Source organism: Herpailurus yagouaroundi, unplaced genomic scaffold (assembly GCF_014898765.1).
Source record: "Herpailurus yagouaroundi ecotype Mexico unplaced genomic scaffold, PumYag 184, whole genome shotgun sequence".
Lineage (NCBI taxonomy): Eukaryota > Metazoa > Chordata > Mammalia > Carnivora > Felidae > Herpailurus > Herpailurus yagouaroundi.
In genome coordinates this window covers 29,484,842-29,505,460 of record NW_024412415.1, presented here as the reverse complement: position 1 = coordinate 29,505,460, position 20,619 = coordinate 29,484,842, and the positions used below count along the sequence as shown (strand labels likewise).

General features: G+C 39.6%; 2 protein-coding genes across 14 annotated transcripts in view; both read left to right on the top strand.

The window, feature by feature from the left end:
- Positions 1-7,887, top strand: PCLAF (PCNA clamp associated factor). 2 transcript variants are annotated; one of them, XM_040492961.1, is made up of 5 exons: positions 1-202; positions 508-588; positions 2,406-2,568; positions 6,087-6,124; positions 6,875-7,887. In XM_040492961.1, exons 1-4 carry the CDS (start codon positions 157-159, stop codon positions 6,097-6,099), a joined length of 303 nt encoding a protein of 100 aa, XP_040348895.1. In that variant the 5' UTR covers positions 1-156; the 3' UTR covers positions 6,100-6,124; positions 6,875-7,887. The 2 variants fall into 2 exon arrangements, with proteins under 2 accessions (XP_040348895.1, XP_040348894.1); XM_040492960.1 differs by lacking the exon at positions 6,087-6,124.
- Positions 7,888-13,710: 5,823 nt separating this feature from the next.
- The window catches only part of CSNK1G1 (casein kinase 1 gamma 1), a 165,384-nt gene continuing 158,475 nt past the window's right edge, over positions 13,711-20,619 (top strand). For 4 of the 12 annotated variants that reach the window (XM_040492948.1, XM_040492939.1, XM_040492949.1 and 1 more), the window contains exon 1: positions 13,714-13,928. The gene's annotated coding sequence lies outside the window, so the exon portion shown is untranslated. Of the gene's footprint in view, positions 13,929-17,945; positions 18,656-20,619 lie in introns of those variants that run through there. The other 8 variants (XR_005795858.1, XM_040492941.1, XM_040492943.1 and 5 more) reach the window with 6 other exon arrangements.

Sequence of the window (20,619 nt, the reverse complement as noted above, 5' to 3'; positions counted from 1 at the left end):
CGGAACCAATGGGAGCGGCTTCCCGGGAGAGTCCGTGGAGCGCGCGGGAAAGAGACCAATATAAACTGTGGCGGGAGATTCGTTTTCGGGTCCTTGTCCAGTTAAACACCCTCGGTTGGGAAGCCATTGATTGCTCCCCTCTCCTCGCGTTTGAATATGGTGCGGACTAAAGCGGACAGTGCCCCAGGCACCTACAGAAAAGGTGAGGAGGTTGAGCAAGGCAGTGGGGGGCAGGGGGTTCTCCCGGCAGCCCCTCTGCGAGCGGGAGAGGCCAGGGCTCCCCACCGCCCTTTGAGCCAAATGGTCCAGCCGTTCAGGAAGCAGCGGCCTGGCCCCTTTACCAAGAGGGAGGAGCGGCACGGCCAGGGGATGGTTGGCCTGCTGTACTGCATCGCGGGGCTCTCCTCACCAGGTGGCGGGGTCGGGGACCGTGGTGAGAACGTGGCACTGAGACTCGGTGTCGGAACCTTACAGCCCTGTTTTGAATGCCTCCTTTCCTCTCCACAGTGGTGGCTTCTCGAGCCCCCAGGAAGGTGCTTGGTTCCTCCACTTCTGCCAGTAATTCCGCATCACTTTCGTCGAGGAAAGGTAAAAAGCGCCCCTGCAACCCCTGGAGGAACCTTCTCCAAAGAGGATCAGGCCGGGCACCGCAGTTCTCCTGACCTGCAAGCCCCTTGACCCACCTTGGAATTTGTTTTCCTGAGATTCTCACACTCGAGTTTCTTTCTTGCCCTCTGATATAGTGAGGGGGCTTTGGCTGCCTGACAGGTTGGGGTAAAGGTGGGGGTCACAAGGAAAAGAATCTCAGGCCTCAGGGTTAGGGATGGACACGATTTATCTTCAAACCTGTTTTTCTTTTCTAGTTTAGCGTTTTTATTTTTAATACTGACAGATGTCCTTTTCTTGTAGGAGGCTATTTAAGCTCTCTTTTACTAGATTAAGAATTAATCTAGTAGTTGACCGTGCTAATCAAGTTGTCTGCTTAGCGTAAACGTTTTTGTTTTCATTTCTGCATGTTTTTTTGTTTGTTTTTTGGCATGATGTCTGTGTGTGTGTGTTTTCCAACTGTGCAGCTCCTGATAGCGCCTTTGGGACATTAGGAGGGAAAACTTGGCCCGATGAAATAGCTTCACACTACTCCTTCTGTGCAAGGAGAGGTTGAGAAAATACTGTGCCATCTGGTGCCTCATTCCTTTCCTAGGAAGTTGAGCAGTTAGGAAGATTAATTCCACAAGGCCTAGTTAAGAACATACAAGAAAGCACTGTGAAGAACTTCATGGGTTCTTAAGTTAACTTAAACTTCCCCCTGTTCCAAATTAGAAACAACTTACCAAAAAATATATGCATGTGTGTACTAATTTGCTCTCTTTAGATATAAAGAAGCTGTAGGTCAAAAGTATAAAGGTGATGAGTTTATTGAGAAAATTCCATACCCTGTACCATTAAATTCCAGTTAGGGCTACATCCCATTGTCTGGTCCACTGTTGTATCGCCAGAGTCAACTGAATAGGCCCTTAATGAACTTATGTTAGCCAAATGCACCCCTTAAGGCATTTTAAAGATCTCTATTTTTTTTTTAAGTTTATTTATTTATTTTTGAGGGAGAGAAAGCAGAGGAGGGGCAGAGAGAGAGGGAGAGGGAGAATCCCAAGCAGGCTCCAAACCGTCAGCACAGAGCCAGACCCAGGGATCAGACTCAAACCTGGAGATCATGACCTGAGCTGAAATCAAGAGTCAGACTCTTAATCAACTGAGCCACCCAGGTTCCCTTTTTGTTTTCTTTAACAGGTAGAGTTTGTGACAAATGTGTTTAAAGCAAAAGATCTATGTAGTGACTCAGTAATTTGCTCATCTTGCTATTCTAACCATTACTTCATTAGGAGGCAGAAATTTTTCCTCTATATTACTGTTTTAAAATAATCAGGAATCGGGGCATCTGGTTGGCTCAGTTGGTAGAGCATGTGACTATATCACGGTCATGAGTTCAAGCCCTAGATTGGACGTAGAACTTGCTTTTAAAAAATCAGGACTTGGATTTACCTTATGAACTGAAAAGGAGCCAATAGCTTTGAAAAGTGAAACCTAATTTTGTGGAAACTTTCACACTGCTGTATATTTGTTTTGCCTTTCACAGGTGCTTTAACTAAATGACTTTGTTAAGTAAAATTTTGGTGGTTTACACTACACTGTGCTACCTCATATTAGGAAAAAAATGTGTCATGTTTTAATATGACAATGGGTAAGACTATTTGAATAGTTATTTGTCATCGCACATTTTCTAATTATTTTAAGATGAATGTAATACCATATACTCTTTAGATTTGATGTTAAAGAATTGTTTCCCTTTAAGGAATGGCAGTTGTATCCTTAGTTCTTACTTACTTCCATCTGTTTATATTTTATAGTTGAAAATAAGTATGCCGGAGGGAATCCAGTTTGTGTGCGCCCAACTCCCAAGTGGCAAAAAGGAATCGGAGAATTCTTTGGGCTGTCCCCTAAAGATTCTGACAAAGAGAATCGAATTCCTGAAGAGGCAGGAAGCAGTGGCTTAGGAAAAGCAAAAAGAAAGTAAGTTTCACATTCTGGAATATAAAGAAAATACTTATATTCTTTAAAAAAGTTTTTTCATGTTTTATTTATTTTTGAGAGAGAGAGAGAGAGAGAGAGACACAGAGTGCGAGTGGGGGAGGGGCAGGGAGCGAGGGAGACAACGGAAACTGAAACAGGCTTCAGGCTCTGAGCTGTTAGCACAGAGCCGAACTCAGGGCTCAAACCCATAAACTGTGAGATCATGACCTGAGCAGAAGTTGGATGCTTAACCGACTGAGTCACCCACGTGCCTGAAAATACTTATATTCTTGAAAATAAAAGACAAGTGGAAATTGAGTAACTTTGAAGTTTCTCCCTGAACAGATAAGAAAACACAAACCAGAGGTTTTTTCAAACTTGTACTACTCTCTTATTCTAAGTCACTCCCGAATTTCAAACATCAGTGAAAGGTATTATTTTTACTCCTTTCAGTCACCCAAAGAGGATCAGTTCCCAATCAGATGATAAGTGCTATATTATTAACCATGAACTTCCTGCCTTTATTCTTTAATTTTTACTGTCTATTTTTTATAATCTTTTTTCAAAAAAGAAATTTCTATGTTGGTTTATCTAGTATCAATTCTATTATGTCCACACCTCAAAAAACTACTAGTTCAGCCTCTACAAGAAATAAATAACCAATGTAGAAAGGTTAGAAAATCCAGAAATTTTCATCACTTAGAAAATCACAACTAACACCATGGTGTATTTTCTTTCCAACTTCTCTAAAAATACATTAAAATACTTTAAAAATAAAACAAGGTGGGAATAAAACTGCATGCATACAAAGTTGAGTGTACACGCTTTTTAAAGAAGATAATTAAATCATGCTTTTTAAGCCTTTAATGTCAGGAATATGCTCATGACAGAGGTTAAGCAAAAATTCAGCACTCAAAAGTACAATTTTTATGCTGTAAAAACATACCAAGTATCAATAGCAATTATTTCTGGGTAAAAACCTCTCCTCCTACTCATTCAGTGCTACCAACTTTCAACAACAAACATACTTCTAAGAATTGGGACAAAAATAATGCTACTTGAAAAAAAAAAAAAGGCCAAGGAAAGCTGCTTTGTAAAAAATAGACTTATAAATAATAGGATCAAGGCTCTTTAAGCAATTTGGAAAAGTTGTGGTTCAAACACAAATTATTTGACTGGAGGTATGGGGAATGGTGAGCATGGGTGGCCACATGGTGCCATATCACTGTCATTATGCCCCTCAATTTACGACCCTGCTAGCTCTCTCTCCTGTACCAGCCAGGAGCCTGTGATCCTCCAGCACACCAAGCAGCAAGTCTGACCCAGGGCCCAGTGACCAACGTGGGCAAGAGAATGGTGGCCATGCTCAGTCTGGGACTGCTGCTTCTGGCACTGTTCTATTGACACAGATTTATTCACGCATTCCTTTAACTAGTATACCAGGTCCTCTGTCTGAGCCCACAATGTCCACCTGTGCCCTGCAGTTAGCAGCCATTTTCCTTGTGGTCTTGCTTGCTTTTCTATATTTCTACTTTTAGACCCAGGCCAAAGAACTCTATTGTTCACCATTGCATATTCTAAAGCCCAATCCATATGGCGACTAGAAGTCCAATGTGACAAGGAAAACACAGGTCTTCATCAGATCTACTAATTCCACTCTTTATTATATGAGTCCCCAATTGGACTGACTTACAGAGCATCTGAAGGATTTCACCAGATAACAAATGCTAATATTAAATCTGCTGGGAGTTTCACGTACAAGACTGAAGAGAGACAAACATTGAAAATTAATGATGTGACCAGGGGCACCTGGCTGGCTCCGACTTCAACTCAGGTCATGATCTCACGGTTCGTGAGTTTGAGCCCCACGTCTGGCTCTGTGCTGACAGCTCAGAGGCTGTAGCCTACTTTGGATTCTGTGTCTTCCTCTCTCTGCTCCTCCCTTGCTCAAGCTCTGTCTTTGTCTCTCAAAAATGAATAAACATTAAAAAATTTTTTTTTTTTAAAAATAGACACTCCATGAAATTTTTGGTTCACGTTTTCACACACTGATGCTTAAATGTTACAGTATCCAATATGGCCATAATAGGCTTAAGAAGTGTTAAATCGGGGCGCCTGGGTGGCTCAGTTGGTTGAGCGACTGACTTTGGCTCAGGTCATGATCTCACAGTTTGTCAGTTCGAGCCCTGCATTGGGCTCTGTGCTGACAGCTCAGAGCCTGGAGCCTGCTTCTGATTCTGTCTCCCTCTCTCTGTCCCTCCCCCACTCATGCTCTGTCTGTCTCTCTCTGTCTCAGAAATAAATAAACATTAAAAAAAAAAAAAAAAAAAGAAGTGTTAAATCAAGTTAAACCATCTCTCTTTCTTTCTTTCTTTCTTTCTTTATTTATTTATTTAGTACAAGTGGGAAAGGGGCAGAGAGAGAGAGAGGAAAAGAGAAAAATCCCAAGTAGGCTCCATGGGGCTCAATGCAGGGCTTATCATGAACCATGATATCCTTACCTGAGTTGAGATCAAGAGTTGGATGCTTAACTGACTAATCCTCCAGGCACCCTAGATTTTTTTTTTTAAGTAATCTCTACACTCAATGTGGGGCTCAAACCTATAACCCTGAGATCGAGAGTCACGGGCTGACTCATCAATGCTCCATGGACTGAACCAACCAGGCACACCTTTTTGGCAATCTTTACACCCAACATGGGGTTCAAACTTAACAACCCTGAAGTCATGAGTTGTATGCTCTTCTGACTGAGCCAGCCAGCCTCCCCTGTTATGAGATATTTAAAAGGAATGTCAAACTCTAGATCAGTAACTAAATTTTGGATTTTAATAGACTTACTTTCATGATCCTGTAAGTTTATTCCAGTTCCCTGTCACTGTTTGGTACCTTGTTCTTTCTCATTCTGATATGACAGGCTAATAGTCAATATTAGGTCCAGAATATATTACAACCCTCTTGAATTATTTGTGACTTCTACTAAGGAAACAAAATATTTGGCAATGTAGCCAAATATGACTACATTGATCATCATAACAATAAAACCTATATTATAGGCTTTCAATTATATGGAGAAAAATTACACATATATTCTCATAAAGAATTTTGATCCATGGTGTAATAAAATTTGTGACATAAAACTAAGTAATAGAGGTTTATATTATTCCTTTAGGCCCCTTGCTTAGATTTGTTTGTTGAAGAAAGTTGTATCTCTTTATTGATAGTAAATCAATAGATTTACTTTTGATAGTAAATAATAAATTACCAGTTTATCAGAAGGAATTCTGCTATAAACTCCCTAATTTATAATCTGAAACATGGCTACTCCTACGGCTTTATTTTTCTCACAGAGGCAGGGTAAAACTCCTTTCAGTTGCATGGGGGGGAATTCAGAATCAAGAAAAACTATCTACTTAACACCTTGAATAGAAAGAACTATGATACATAAAGTACAGCAGGTCCTTGCCAAAAGTATGCTTGGCTTATGATCGTGTTCATTTGTTAACATGATTTACTTCCAGGAAAACACAATGAAGACCTCTTGGTAATCTAATAGTAGGTAAGTCAAAGATAGTCTCATACCAAGTTAGAATACCTTTGTTTTAGCTTCCTTCTTTCACTACCTAGCTCTATGACCATTTAGGCTTATGGGATCTAATGTGAAAACTGCTTATTTCAGAATAGATCTCACAGATCTTCATCAGCTCTAAAAAAATTCTGAATTATGGTTAAGTTTTTAATTGACTTTCCTCTATAAAAAGTGTAATGAGTACAAAATGGCTTTGGGGTAATGTAAATTATTTTTCAAAAGCTGCAACTACCATATGCAAACTTAACCAATTTTGAGATTTTTTCCAATTAGGTAATATGTTTATATGGTTCAAAAGGACATACAGTTAAATATGACAACTTGGTATGTTTTCTCTGCTCAAATGGATTGGTTAATTTTTTTGCTTTTTTATTATCACACAGTCCTTACTGTATGAAGGATTGATTATACTGTTTATTAATGCACTTAACCTGTTGAAAGAAGATGCTATAGAATTAGAGATTCCATTTTTAATAAAAATAGCAATGTATCCTAAAGGAGAAACACTCATCTGACAAATTAACAAGTAAAATAAAGATTTTGTTGCTCTGGTACTTGGAATTTTTAGGTGTTGGTCAACTAATGGAGTTTAATTTTCTCTCATTTCTATTCACTTGATGAGACCCATTGCAGTATTAAGCTTCATGATTTATATAGGTTGATAACTTTTTTTTTTAGCAGTTGATATTCAGGTGACTGAGTTCTCTATTCTTTTCACAGAGCACGTCCTTTGCCACCTGATCACACAGATGATGAAAAAGAATAGAACTCTCTTAATTCATCCTTGACTAATGTCTCCTGTTTATTATTCTAGGATGTAAATTTGGATAAATGTATTTGTTCCAATTAGCTTTGTTGAATAGGCATTTAATTTAAATGAGGCTTATATAGAGTTACTCAAAAGCAAGTAATTATGATATTGGAGAATTTGTAAGATTCGTTATTGGTTACTTACCTTGGTATTCAATATAATGCAGTATTTGGTTTCTTTTACCGGTTATTAAGCTTCTTGTTCTTGCTAAAAATTAATCATTGAATGGTGTTCTAATTACAAATCTGCTGTATTTGAGATTTTCTTAGATCTTTGTACTGCTGCCATTTTTATTGGCGTTTGATTATTAGAATGGTGCTGTATTTTCGTTCCTTTTATTTGCTTTAAGAAGCAGAGTTAGATTTTTGCACATTAAAAAAATTCAGTATTAATTAAACTGAACCTAACCCTTTTTAAGAAAGAGGGCCAAAGATGCAATGTGGAAGAAATTTGGATGGCTATGTATCTTCTCCTTAAGAGCAATATGGCCTGAGAATTTAAACAGTTGATAACGTTTCTAACAACAACAAAGCAGATAAAATAAGAATTTTAGAATTAGACAGGAAGATTTCATAGACTACATTAAAAGAGAGAAATTTTCCTAGAAATGCATTTGATTCAGTATCATAAAATACAACCTTTTGGGCCTGTACTTTTCAAGTTGGAAATCAATAAAACATAAAAGGCAAATCATGCCATAAATCCAGAGATATTCTAGAGTCCTTAGAGCTACCATTATATATTTTAAGATAACCAGGGGTATAATTAAAGAGGTGGGTATAATATAACTTAGTAACTGATATTCTTGCTTCCTTATCACACTTTTTGCTTCCTGATATTCTGTTGTCTAAGTTTACCATGTTTTAACAAGTATGTTCTTCTGAAGTTTGTTTTTAATAAATGAATACTTATTTTCACAATAGATTATCCATTTGTGTGCTTCCTAAGATTACCTCCTACTAGATAGTTCTTTGTTTTTCCTTCCAAATACAAATCAGTGCATTGATCTGATTTTTATCAACTTCCGAACTAAGTTTTGATGATTGTAGATTATATTTTTTTGCTTTGTCTTTTAGAGATGGATATTAAACAGAATGTTACCAAATTGAGAGCCAAGTTTTTATCCTTAGTACTTCCTTGATAATTAGTTTTCTTATTAAGGAGTAGCTCAAACCAACTCTATCAAAGTCAAGTTTTGATGGATCTGAAATCTGATTTGCTAGTTTTCACTGATGGAGAGAGAAACTTCATGGTGCTGTATGTAATGAAGTCTAATACTGATATGTAATTGTTTCTAAAAAAATTTGACCTAAAGTACCTAGTCTTTCCAAATATACAACGTATGATGATGTCTCACTTTAATTAGGCAAAGATTCCATGTAATCTGTTTCATTGTCAAAACTTTTGTGAAATATTGGCAACTTAGCCTCTTCTAAACATAAGGGAAGTACAGACTCCCTGTTTCCATTGAAAATTGAATCAAGGGGCGCCTGGGTGGCGCAGTCGGTTAAGCGTCCGACTTCAGCCAGGTCACGATCTCGCGGTCCGTGAGTTCGAGCCCCGCGTCAGGCTCTGGGCTGATGGCTCGGAGCCTGGAGCCTGTTTCCGATTCTGTGTCTCCCTCTCTCTCTGCCCCTCCCCTGTTCATGCTCTGTCTCTCTCTGTCCCAAAAATAAATAAACGTTGAAAAAAAAAATTAAAAAAAAAAAAAAGAAAATTGAATCAAAAAATAAAATTTATACATTAAAAAAATAATTAAACTTAAGATTGTAATTTCATACCCTTCACAAAGTTAATCTGGTTTTCCTCTGGTTTGTTAAAATTATGTTATATTATTTATTTATTTATTTATTGTTAAAAAAATTTTTTTATTGTTTATTATTCTTGAGAGAGAGAGACAGATACAGAGAGACAGACAGAGAACAAGCAGGGAAGAGGCAGAGAAAGAGGGAGACACAGAATCTGAAGCAGGCTCCAGGCTCTGAGCACTCAGGACAGAGCCGGATGCAGGGCTCGAACTCACAGACCGTGAGATCATGACCTGAGCTGTAGTCAGCTGCCCAACCGACTGAGCCACCCAGGCTCCCCATGGTTTGTTAAAATTATTAATACTAGTGTAAATATCTTTGCCAAACAGTGATTAAAACTACTTTTCTGGGATTTTTGAACATTGTGAGGATGATATGTATTTTGTGTTTATCTAATTTCACAAAGGAAAAGCAATACTGTAGTGAGAGTTGTACAGTGTGCTCAAAGAGTTATTTATGGACAAATGCTTATTTTTTTAAAAAGCAGAAAATAAAGCCTAAATTAACTGAACTTTTCCATATATATATATATATACACACACACTGCTTACAGATTTCACTGTACTTAGAATATGTCATGCTAATTCACTTTTGGAAAAATCGAATGTTCAGCTGGGCCTTGGTCCAACCAAAATTGTTATAATGGTTCTTTTTACCTTTGAGGATAGCATATGGAGGTGGAAGAGATCCTTACTGAATCAAAACTTCACTGAACAAGAACTCATCTTGTTCACCTAAAGCCAGTTACAGCTGTTCATTAGGTGAACTGTTTTATTAGTTGGAAACTCTAATTATGAAAAATGTTATGAGTTAAAAATTAGAATTTCTCTAATTCCCCTCCTCTTATACTTGGTTCTGTCCTTGAAATAACTCATAACAACTTACTCCTTCCACATTACAACCTTTAGGTATTTCAAGATAGCTATTACATCTTTAGCCTTTAGCCTTCTCTTCCTAAGGCTAAACATTCTATTGTTTATATCACATGTATCTTAAGTGAGTCCTTGTGTTAGGAGCTATGTCTTTTGTGTTATATATTGCTTAGACATTTAAGTAGTAAATTGGGCTACATTTCTTCCAGCTGATCCCAAGTATTCACTAACTGTTACACTCTAGTTTTGGTGTCGTTTATATTTGGAGATGCCAGTGAACTCTAGAATATTTAAATATTAATTTACTTTAGGAATACTTAAATATTAATTATTGAGTAACAGTGTTAGTGGGTTTTTTTTTAATGTTTTATTTGTTTTTGAGAGAGAGAGAGAGAGAGAGAGAGAGAGAGAGAGAGAGAGAGAGAGAGTATGAGCCGGGAAAGGTCAGAGAGAGGGGGAGACACAGAATCTGAAGCAGGCTCCAGGCTCTGAGCTATCAGCACAGAGCCCAATGTGGGGCTTGAACTCACCAGCTGTGAGATCATGGCCTGAGCCGAAGTTGGCCGCTTAACCAACTGAACCATCCAGGCACCCCTGAGTGTTAGTTTTTTTTTTAATCATTTAAAAAAATTCTTTACTTATTTTTAAAATAATCTCTATACTAATGTGGAGCTCAAACTCATGACCCGGAGATTAAGAGTTGCATGCTCTTCTGACAGCCAGCTAGTCTCCCCAGGTTTTTAAAAAATAAATGTTAGGGGCGCCTGGGTGGCGCAGTCGGTTAAGCGTCCGCCTTCAGCTCAGGTCACAATCTCGCGGTCCGTGAGTTCGAGCCCCGCGTCAGGCTCTGGGCTGATGGCTCAGAGCCTGGAGCCTGTTTCCAATTCTGTGTCTCCCTCTCTCTCTGCCCCTCCCCTGTTCATGCTCTGTCTCTCTCTGTCCCAAAAATAAATAAACGTTGAAAAAAATAAATAAATAAAAAATAAATGTTAGAGATCCTAATTTTTTTAAGTTAATTTATTTTTGAGAGAGAAAGAGAGAGAGAATCCCAAGCAGGGTCCACACTGTCAGCATGGAGCCCGATGTGGGGCTCAAACTCAAACAGTGAAATCATGACCTGAGCCAAAACCAAGAGCCCAACGCTTAATCAACTGCACCACCAAGGAGCCCATGATACCCTAATTTTCTTAAACAATTACAAGGGACAATTAAAAAAAAACTGAAAAAAGCTTTCAAGAGATTGGGGGAAAAGACCAGAGGTCCCATATTGATCTACAGGATGAAAGAACTGTTCTGACTTTGAAGGCTATTTGACATCTAGTCCAGATCTGAGAGAACTGTCTTAGTTATGGTTCATATTAAGAAAACTCCTCCAGTACTGCTCACAAAATCCTAAAAATGTAGTTAAACCCACATAGCTAGTTTTAGGTGTGGATTTTGCTGCACAACTTTAGAGGTCTCCAAGCAATGACCATGCTGAAAATGATAGAATTATAGAAGTCATATGACCAGTTAGTAGAGTTATTCATACACCTATACAAAAGCAGCTGGATTGTAAAACAGAACTGTAGGAAGAGAGGATTTATTTTTTTTTAATTTTTTTTTCAACGTTTATTTATTTTTGGGACAGAGAGAGACAGAGCATGAACGGGGGAGGGGCAGAGAGAGAGGGGGACACAGAATCGGAAACAGGCTCCAGGCTCTGAGCCATCAGCCCAGAGCCTGACGCGGGGCTCGAACTCACGGACCGCGAGATCGTGACCTGGCTGAAGTCGGACACTTAACCGACTGTGCCACCCAGGCGCCCCAAGAGAGGATTTAAATGAATGCTTTAATAAATCATTTCCTCAGGCAGTGGGAAAAATGAATGATGCACAAGAACCTGCATTTCTATGCTACCATGTTTAATCTTAACTACCCAATAAAGTATTTCTTTCTATAGAGCACATTTACCATAATCATGTTTTAAGGTTTAGAGACATCTAAGTCCACCATAGTTTTAGATAAATCATTGCTCATTGGGCTCAATAGTTTTATTTGTTTTTCTAATTAAATTTTTTATTCTGTTGGCAATTGAAATACTATCATCTATTTTGTCATGGTAACAGGTTTAAAACTTGTCACCCACCTACAGCCAAGTTTGTTTTTGTTTTTTGATTTTTTAATTTTTATTTTTTTAAGTAATCTCCATACCCAACGTGGGACTTGAACTTGCATGTTCTACTGACTGAGCCAGCCAGGCACTCCTTTAAAAGCAACTATTAGTTACTGGGTGTATTCAGATTCCACTTGAAAATTTTGTGTGTGTATACTCTCACATATTTGCATGCCCATGGCAAGGGTAAACCACCTACTACTGACTTTTGATTCTCAAGTGATTTCCTAAAGCTTTTGCTGAACTGTCTAGGGTAAATCAATTTAATGCCGTCTCATGTGTACAGGAAACCAACAGACCTGCTCTCTTTTAAGTTACCAAAGCTCATTTCCTCTGCCTCAGATGAGGTGAACAACAGTTTAATATTGGTGACTAAGAGGCTATCATGACCAATAAAATGAGGCCAGCAGTTGCAAGCACATTCATGGCCATGGAATAGAGAACAGATTCAGGAGCTACTCAAGCTTTACTGCCTTTTTTTGTTTTTTTAAGTTTATTTATTTATTTTGAGAGAGAGCAGGGGAGGGGCAGAGAGAGGGAGAGACAGAATCCCAAGTAGGCTCTGCGCCGTGCGAGACTTGAACTCACCAACCCTGAGATCATGACCTGAACCGATATCAAGAGTCGGATGCCTAACCAACTGAGCCACCCAGGTGCCCCCAAGCTTTACTGTTTTAAGCAGACATATTCAAGATAAGAAAGTCCATCCAAGATTTGTACTAATTTTTTTCTGAATGCTCAACTACATTTCTCTGAATATTTAACTACCACTGATATGGGTCATTTTTCTTTCTTATTTTTTTTTTTTAATGTTTATTTTACTTTTGAGAGAGAGAAAGAGACAGAGTGCAGGCGGTGGAGATGCAGAGGGAGAGGGAGACACAGAATCTGAAGCAGGCTCCAGGATCTGAGCTGTCAGCACAGGGCTCTACATGGGTCTGGAACTCAAACTGTGAGGTCACAATCTGAGCGGAAGTCAGATGCTTAACCCACGAAACCACCTCGACACACCCGTTACGGGTCAATTTTCTAAAGATATGATTAATCATATTGGGTTTCATGATAGCCCATAGTTTCCTCAAATACTTTCAAAACCCAGATCACCCTGACAGAAGAATAAATGAGGTCTCCTAACATTTTCCTTCTCCACAGTGTAGGTATGAAAGTTTATTTTGAGTGGAGGATTAAACGTCTTCCTCCTTTCCCAGTTTGATTACTGGCTTCTTTTGACCTTTTCTCATTTTTAAGGATCAGAATTATTCTACTCGATTGATAGCCAATCGTTGTTTTTCCTCCATTTAAGCGAGGTTATTTCCAGATCGTACACAAACGTGTGCAATCCTCACAGAAGAGAGGTGAAGACAAAACTTTTCTCACCATTCGGTTTCAGAGGCTGTCACAGGAGAACCAAGTGCCTGAAAAAGCTTTCGTAGCATTGAAGACTTTTTAAAACCAGTTGAAACATAACTGAAAATCCACAAGAGGGAGATGCTTGCTAAATCGCCAGAAAATAACTCCTACAAGGGACCAGACAGAGCCTTAGGAAGAGCCAATAGGTCGGCCTGGGACTCAGGGCGGGAGGGAGCAGGTGTATACAGTGGCTGGAGATTGGCGGGGGGTGCCGCAGCTGAAGGGAAAAGCAAGTTGGGCTGCGTGTCTCTGGTAGCTAAGAGTGTGTCTCGTCTAAGACCAGGAGCAAAAGGTAAAAGGGTGTCGCCAAAGATGAGCACCCGCTCCTAGCTACCTTCTGGTAGTCCCAAAAGAAATGGGGGTGGTTGTCTTTGAAGATACTTCCGCTTAGCAACCCCACGCGGTTGCTAGGGAGGGGCCGTAGCCTGGATAACCCGGAAGTGATGGTGTCCATTTCTCACTGCCTGCTTTAAGTCCGTCCTATCGGGAGCGCCAGGGTACTCTGCGCCCGGCCGAGGGTGGGGCCAGCACTAGTGGTTCCGGCTCGGCTTCTATAGCCCCTCGGCTCCTCGCTTTCCCCCTCCCCTCCCGCACCTCTCCTCCCTCCCGCTCCTGGGAAAGAGAGGAGCCACCGCTGCGGGTGGGTAGAGAAGCACTCGGAGCCTCCGGGAGGGGACCGCGCCCGCCCCTTCTGCGCCTCTGAGTACCGCCGGACCAGGTACTCACTCCGGCTTCGATGGGGTCCGGGAGGCAGGAGCCTGAGGGTGTGCGTGTCTGTAGGGGCTGGTGGGGGGCCCTTCTCCGGGTTGGGGAGGGGGCCGGCGGAGATCCTGGGTGGGGCGCAGGCCGGCGTGTGTGTGGCGGCTAGCGGGGGTGGAATGGAGGGTTTGGGGGACCCCGCTGGCAGAGAGTGTCGGGTGGCCAGCTCGAGGTTGTGGAGGAGGCGCCCCCTCGGATGCAGAGTTCGGCCGGAGTGGACCGGGAGTTTGCCCCCTGGAGGATTCGCTCTGAAAGGGGGAGCATCCTCGGGCCAAAAGGGGAGCATGGACCTCGTCAGAGTGGTTAGGGCAATTCCTTGCTTCCCTTGCCTACCCTCCTGAAACGGAGCACGGCTTTCAGGGTTGTGGGGGGTTGTTAGTCGGCTGGGCACCGCGGGGAGCCGCCCTTGGCTGAGCTAGGGCAGAAGAGTGGGTAAGGAGACCTCTCTCCACCCAACTTCCGTGTGCTTCCTCCACTTCTTCCTTTACTGCTCTCTCGCCCCAGAGTCCTTATCGGAGCGGTACCCCCAAGTGGGCAAACATCACAGCCTATATGAGAGGGTGGAACTGGGTTCGTTGCCCCTAAATGATACTTCAAATGTTTAGAAAGTGCCAGAATGGCATATTTAACCAGGTATCCCAGCTCGATATTGAATCTGGTATAAATTGTCTTAGAAAAGTGCAGTACGGAAAAGCACCAAACTACAGGCTGGTCGGGTATAGCCTTGTTTGGTAGATATGCATGTTTGTAAAAAATAGGTTGGGGGAACTATATAGATACAGAGGTCTAGGCGAGACATGTTGAGGCAAGCCTCTTTTTCCAATCTGTTTATCTGCCTGTAAGCCTGTTCTAGTTTAAATGAAGCAGAAAGACCCTCTTCATTTATATTTCAATTAGCGACTGAATGTAGGTACTATGGTAATAGATGTCCCAGAATAGATAGGTAAACGTTCAAAGACTAGATCCTCTGCTTTTGAGCCTGTCTCTTAATCTTTTAAGGAGATAATTGTGGTCAAGTGGAAGTATTGGCTTTGAGATAGGTAAATCTGGGATTGAACCCAGACAATGCCACTGGCTAGTTGTTGACCTTGGGCAAGTCATGGGACCTACCAGAGATTTAGTTTCTTCGTAAGCAGAATGAGTAAAAAATTTTACCAGTATTTTAAGAGCGTGTGTGTGTGTGTGTGTGTGTGTGTGTGTGTGTGTGTGGTATTTAAAGAACAGTTCACTTCAAATGGAAGCACCTTCTAACTGAAAGATCAGTTATTATCATTAATCTCACAGTCAAGGTAGCACAATTTTGTGGAATGAGGTTTGAGACAGGAAGTGAATGGATAATATTGCAAAAGCATATGTATACAACAGGGCTTTCAATGGCTTCTAGAAATTGATCATAAGTAGCAGGAAATTCAATGATCAGATGTTTCTTTAAACTCTACGGGGCGCCTGGGTGGCGCAGTCGGTTAAGCGTCCGACTTCAGCCAGGTCACGATCTCGCGGTCCGTGAGTTCGAGCCCCGCGTCAGGCTCTGGGCTGATGGCTCAGAGTCTGGAGCCTGTTTCCGATCCTGTGTCTCCCTCTCTCTCTGCCCCTCCCCCGTTCATGCTCTGTCTCTCTCTGTCCCAAAAATAAATAAAACGTTGAAAAAAAAATTTAAACTCTAAATAAAGGACAGTATATGCACTTACTGAAGTGAGCAATATTGTTTCTCTCAGATTTTTCTCAGATTTGTAATGTGTCTAGTGTAGATTGATAGAAAGATATTTAAAGAGTAATGTACAGGGGAGGCTGGGTGGCTCAGTCGGTTAAGCTGCCCTCTTCGGCTCAGGTCATGATCTCTTGGTTCATGAGTTAGAGCCTTGTGTCGGACTCTGTGCTGACAGTTCAGAGCCTGGAGCCTGCTTCATATTCTGTGTCTCCCTCTTTCTCTGCCCTCCCACTGCTCGCTCACTCTCTCTCTGAAACAAATAAACATTAAGAAAAAATAATGTATATAAATGTTTTTAAAGTTTTTAATTCCAGTTAGTTAACATACAGTATTATATTAGTTTCAGGTGAACAATATAGTAATTCATCACTTCCATACGTACAACACATAGATATTTTGATTAAGTTCATATGTCTCTGCAGAGAATTAAAATTGGGGCATAAACTAGAAAATAGTTGTGATTTTAAGATTAACATCAACATCAGTAGCATGACTCATCTTAATTAGACTTAAACTATTAGCAGTACTTATAGAATTCTTATGTGTAATTCTGTAAAACAAGTGAAAATGGAATGAATTTCTGCCTTTAAAGCCTTCATGATGAGAATATAGAACTAAATCTCAGAAACTGTCTTTATATTGATCACTTTATAGATTTAAAATGATACAGTTACACGTAACCCATTATATCAGATTACCAAATAATATATTTTGCTTTGTAATGTCAGCTGTAGTTAATAATTTTTAAATGTACTTTATACTCAGTATAAGTCAAATCATTTGCTTTAATAAGATTTTTTATGTGTGGAAAGTGGGTATAAAGTTTGTAATTCATTATCACTTTTTAGAGTGGTTTATAGGTTTTACATATTTTAAGAGAAATTTTCAAATAAATTTCTTTCCCGTGTCTCTGTTCACAGAGTTCAACTTTTTTTTTTTTTTTTTTTTTTTTTTTTTTAAATAAAACTCTGAACTCTGTGGAGCATTGGGTGGCTTAGTTGGTTAAGCGCCCATCTCTTGATTTCAGCTCAGGTCATGATCTCAAAAATAAATAAACATTAAAAAAAAAAACAACTCTGTAACTATATTGCATGGTCTTTGAAGTAGAAATACTATCTTAAATTTTATCTGCCATTGCAGCTACATAACAGGCACCAAATAAATGTTGGTCAAATTGAAAAATGGCTGGATATATACAGACCGTTAGGACACTTCTCAGTGAGCTTTCTACTCAAAGTATGTGGCCATTCCAAGGATCTTTGCAGTTGTCCTTTAGGAAATTTGCTTGTCAGGAAATCTAAAAATGACTAAACCCTTTTCAGTATACATCTCTTGGATGATCTCAAAAAGTTTGAGGAAAGATTGGGAAGGTTTATATACCACATACGAGAATCATGTAAGGAACAAAGTACAGTTAATTTTATCAGTGCTGCCAAATTAGTAGTGAAAGAGTTACCGTGGAAATGTTTTAAAAATGCCAAGCAGTGCTTTACTCAAACCAAATGAATATTCTTCCAGAGCTTGTTCCTATTTTAAAGTATATTACTTTCTGCAGATATGATTTGGTCTCTAATAAGGATAAATAATCACTGTATAAAGAAAAAAACAGCTGATATCGTAGACAAACTTTAATATCGCCAGTCTTGGTAGAAACTGCTTCAATGGCTTTAGATAAGTGGAAGTAGATTTTCATGAAAGAACTGTAGAGTTTGTGGAATGATAGTTTTTCTCTTTTTAACATCTTTCTTATTTCTACTCATTTCTGCCTAAGATAGAAACTTTGAGACGCTGGGAGGGGGAAAAAGTGAATTTACTTCAGAATTACCATTTTAAGTATGTGGATTACTTATTTGGAGAGCTAAATTGGATTTTGACATTATTGGGATTATGTTCAAGATGGACTCAGGAAAAAAAAAATCAGATGCCATCTGTTTCAGATTCCTTATTCCCTCACCCCTTCGTGTTTTATGGCTTTGAATTCAACAGATTATTATTCAAAACTAAAAATCCTCAGTAGATTTAGGTTATATAATTTCAGCTATATCAATGAACATATAACTAATAGAACTTGCATGTTTATATTGAGTTACACAAAAAGATCACAGACAATGGTTAAAAGTAATTTAAACTACCTGACTATTAAGTAACTTCTTGTATCTTGGTCATCATTGACTTAATAAACCATTTTTGTCAGAAATCCTTGTTGGTGGAAGTTGCTTTAAAAAAATTGGGTAATGGAGATACAGAATAAATATTTTTTAGTCCTTGATGTTGCCACTTACAGAAGAGAAGTTTCTGCTGAGGATTTTTTCATTTTAGTGATAAGTCTATTTAAACTTAAGCTTTCAGCAGGGAGTTTGGCCTTACCATATACCAGCTGCTATTGTTTTCATCTAAATGGCACCATATACTTCATAGGGCGCATACTTGCCATTTTTCAGTTTGGATCTTAATAAATCCTGAGGATAGGCTTTTGGGTTTACTGAGCTGGAAAAGACCATAACTTGTTTAGGTTATAGTACTTGGCACCTGGCATGGACCAGAAATACCCAAGCATCTTTGAGAAACTATAAAGTAGTATCTTAGAAATGGCCTGAAGAGAGACCAATCTGGATAGAAGAGAGCCATGTTTTATCTGCAGCAGGAATATTCTGGTATTGTAGGAGCACTGATGGACTGCCCCTGTATCGTTTAGTCTGTTCCTCACCAGAAGCTCCAAGTGTGCAATGTAGTTATGGCAAGGGCTGGGGTGTCAGGGATGGGAATTGTTCTTCAATAATTGCTAACCCATCACAATGGAGGCATAGACATATTGGGGAAAGGGATATTCTCTTGGATTTTGCCTTGGCCAGAGAAGCTGAGTGAACAGAGGTAGCCATTGCCTTTGCCATCCAAGAGGACTTGGTACTACCAACACCTCTAGGTGCTGGGTAAGCCTGTCAAAACAACGTGGTTTGATGGCTTCATCAAAATAACAGGTAAATTTTCCAGGGAACAATAGTATTGGACCCACATTGATTTCTATAGATTACACTTTTTTTTTTTTTAAGTTTACTTATATTGAGAGTGAGAGAGAACAGGAGCAAGGGAGAGACAGAGAGAGAGGGAGAGAGAAAATCCCAAGCTCTGTACTGAGCATGGAGCCAGATGTGGGGCTTAATCCTGTGACCCACAAGATCATGACCTGAGCCGTTATCAAGAATCAGATGCTTAACTGACTGCCACCCAGGTGCCCCTTTGGCTTACATTTTCTAACCTAGAAAAAGGGGTGTTGAGGACTACGGGCCTCTGAATAAATACCATGCATTTATGTTCCTCTTAATAAGCTTATAAATACGTTTTGTCTTCTGGTATTAATGAGTCACGTGAAAATGTGTGTGCATGTGCACGTGTGCACCCATGATAATCACTGGATCTCATTTTAATTCTTCATCCCAAATTGCTAACCATACCTGTGGTGAAGCAGCTTCCTAGCTGGATTTTTTTTTCCATTTCCTAGAGGTCACTCTCTCATGTAAGTGATAGTGAGCAGGGATATAACCAATGCCAGGAAAAAGGCAAGGAGATTGAAATTATTTTTTTAAAATTTATATGAATTGATTTAAATTAGATTTTATCTCACGTTAATTTCTTTAATTTTTCTCAAATTTCAGTAGTGATGTCTACTGTTTGAGATGTGGATGCCCAGTTTTTTTTATTCAAATATTTTTTTTTCACAGTTTTAGATTTACGGAATAATTGAGCAGATAGAGGTCCATATCTCTCCTTATCCACAAAACTGCACTCCCTCCATTTCCTCTATTATTAACATCTCTTGTTAGTGTGGTACATTAGTTACAATTAATGTACCAATATTGATAACATTAACTGTAGTTTCGTTAAGGTTTACTCTTTGTGTCATATAGTTCTGTGAGTTTTAACAACCTCATAATAATATGTATCCACAGTTTTATATAGAAGAGTTTTTACCACCCTAAAAATCTGTTGTTGTTTTTTTTTATATTTATTTTGAGAGAGCACATACACACACGTATGGGGTGGGGGGAAGGACAGAGAACTAAGAGAGAATCCCAAGCAGACCCTACTCTGTCAGTGCAGAGTCCAATGCAGGGACAAATCTCATGAACTGTGAGATCATGACCTGAGTTGAAGTCTGACGCTTAACTGACTGACCCACCCAGGCACCTGTTTTTTGCTTTTTGTTTTTTTAATGTGTATTTATTTTGAGAGAGAGTGAGAGCGAGAGAGAGCTAGCTAGCAAGTGACCATGTGTGTGAACGGGAGACTGGCAGAGAGAATCCCAAGCAGGCTCCTTGCTGTCAGCCCAGAACTTGACATGGGACTCAATCTCACAAATCCTGAGATCATGACCTGAGCCAAAATCAAGAGTCAGATGCTTAACTGGCTGAGCCACCCAAGTGCCCACTAAGTTGTATTTGTTAACTAGAATTCGCTTTCAGTTCGCTTTATTAACTATCCTTTCCTGGACTTAGAGGACACCTTACATTATCCAAAGCATCTTAATCTTAATTGGTATTTTGACCTTCAGATATTCTGGTTATCTGAGGTATGATGCAAAAACTGTTTAAAAACCTCCATATTTGGTAGGTTTTAATTTGCTTTTTCACCTAGTTAATTAATAATAGACCCAAGGGACGATCTGTGTGAAAGCACTTACACTTTGTAGAGATAGATGCTCTCCAAATCAATCAGGGTATAAGCTCACTTTGTTTTTAATGGGATCCATCTGGTTAATGCTTGTGTTTCTTGACTTTCATTGATTATGGGATCATAAAGCTAAAAGAAAACATAGAGATGGTCTAGTTAGACCCTTTCACTTTTTAGTGGAGATTACTGAAGTGCAGGGAGACTAAGTGACTCACTCAAGATGATCTAGCTATAAAGAGTCAGACTGGAACACGTATCTCCAGACTCCCAGTCC

What these genes read in the sequence shown, in the direction of transcription:
- PCLAF (XM_040492960.1), top strand. Translation starts at nt 157, where the DNA reads ATGGTGCGGACTAAAGCGGACAGTGCCCCAGGCACCTACAGAAAAG. An exon ending in ATCACTTTCGTCGAGGAAAG is followed by an intron (nt 589 to 2,405) that starts GTAAAAAGCGCC and finishes TATATTTTATAG; the next exon opens with TTGAAAATAAGTATGCCGGA. An exon ending in TTAGGAAAAGCAAAAAGAAA is followed by an intron (nt 2,569 to 6,874) that starts GTAAGTTTCACA and finishes TTCTTTTCACAG; the next exon opens with AGCACGTCCTTTGCCACCTG.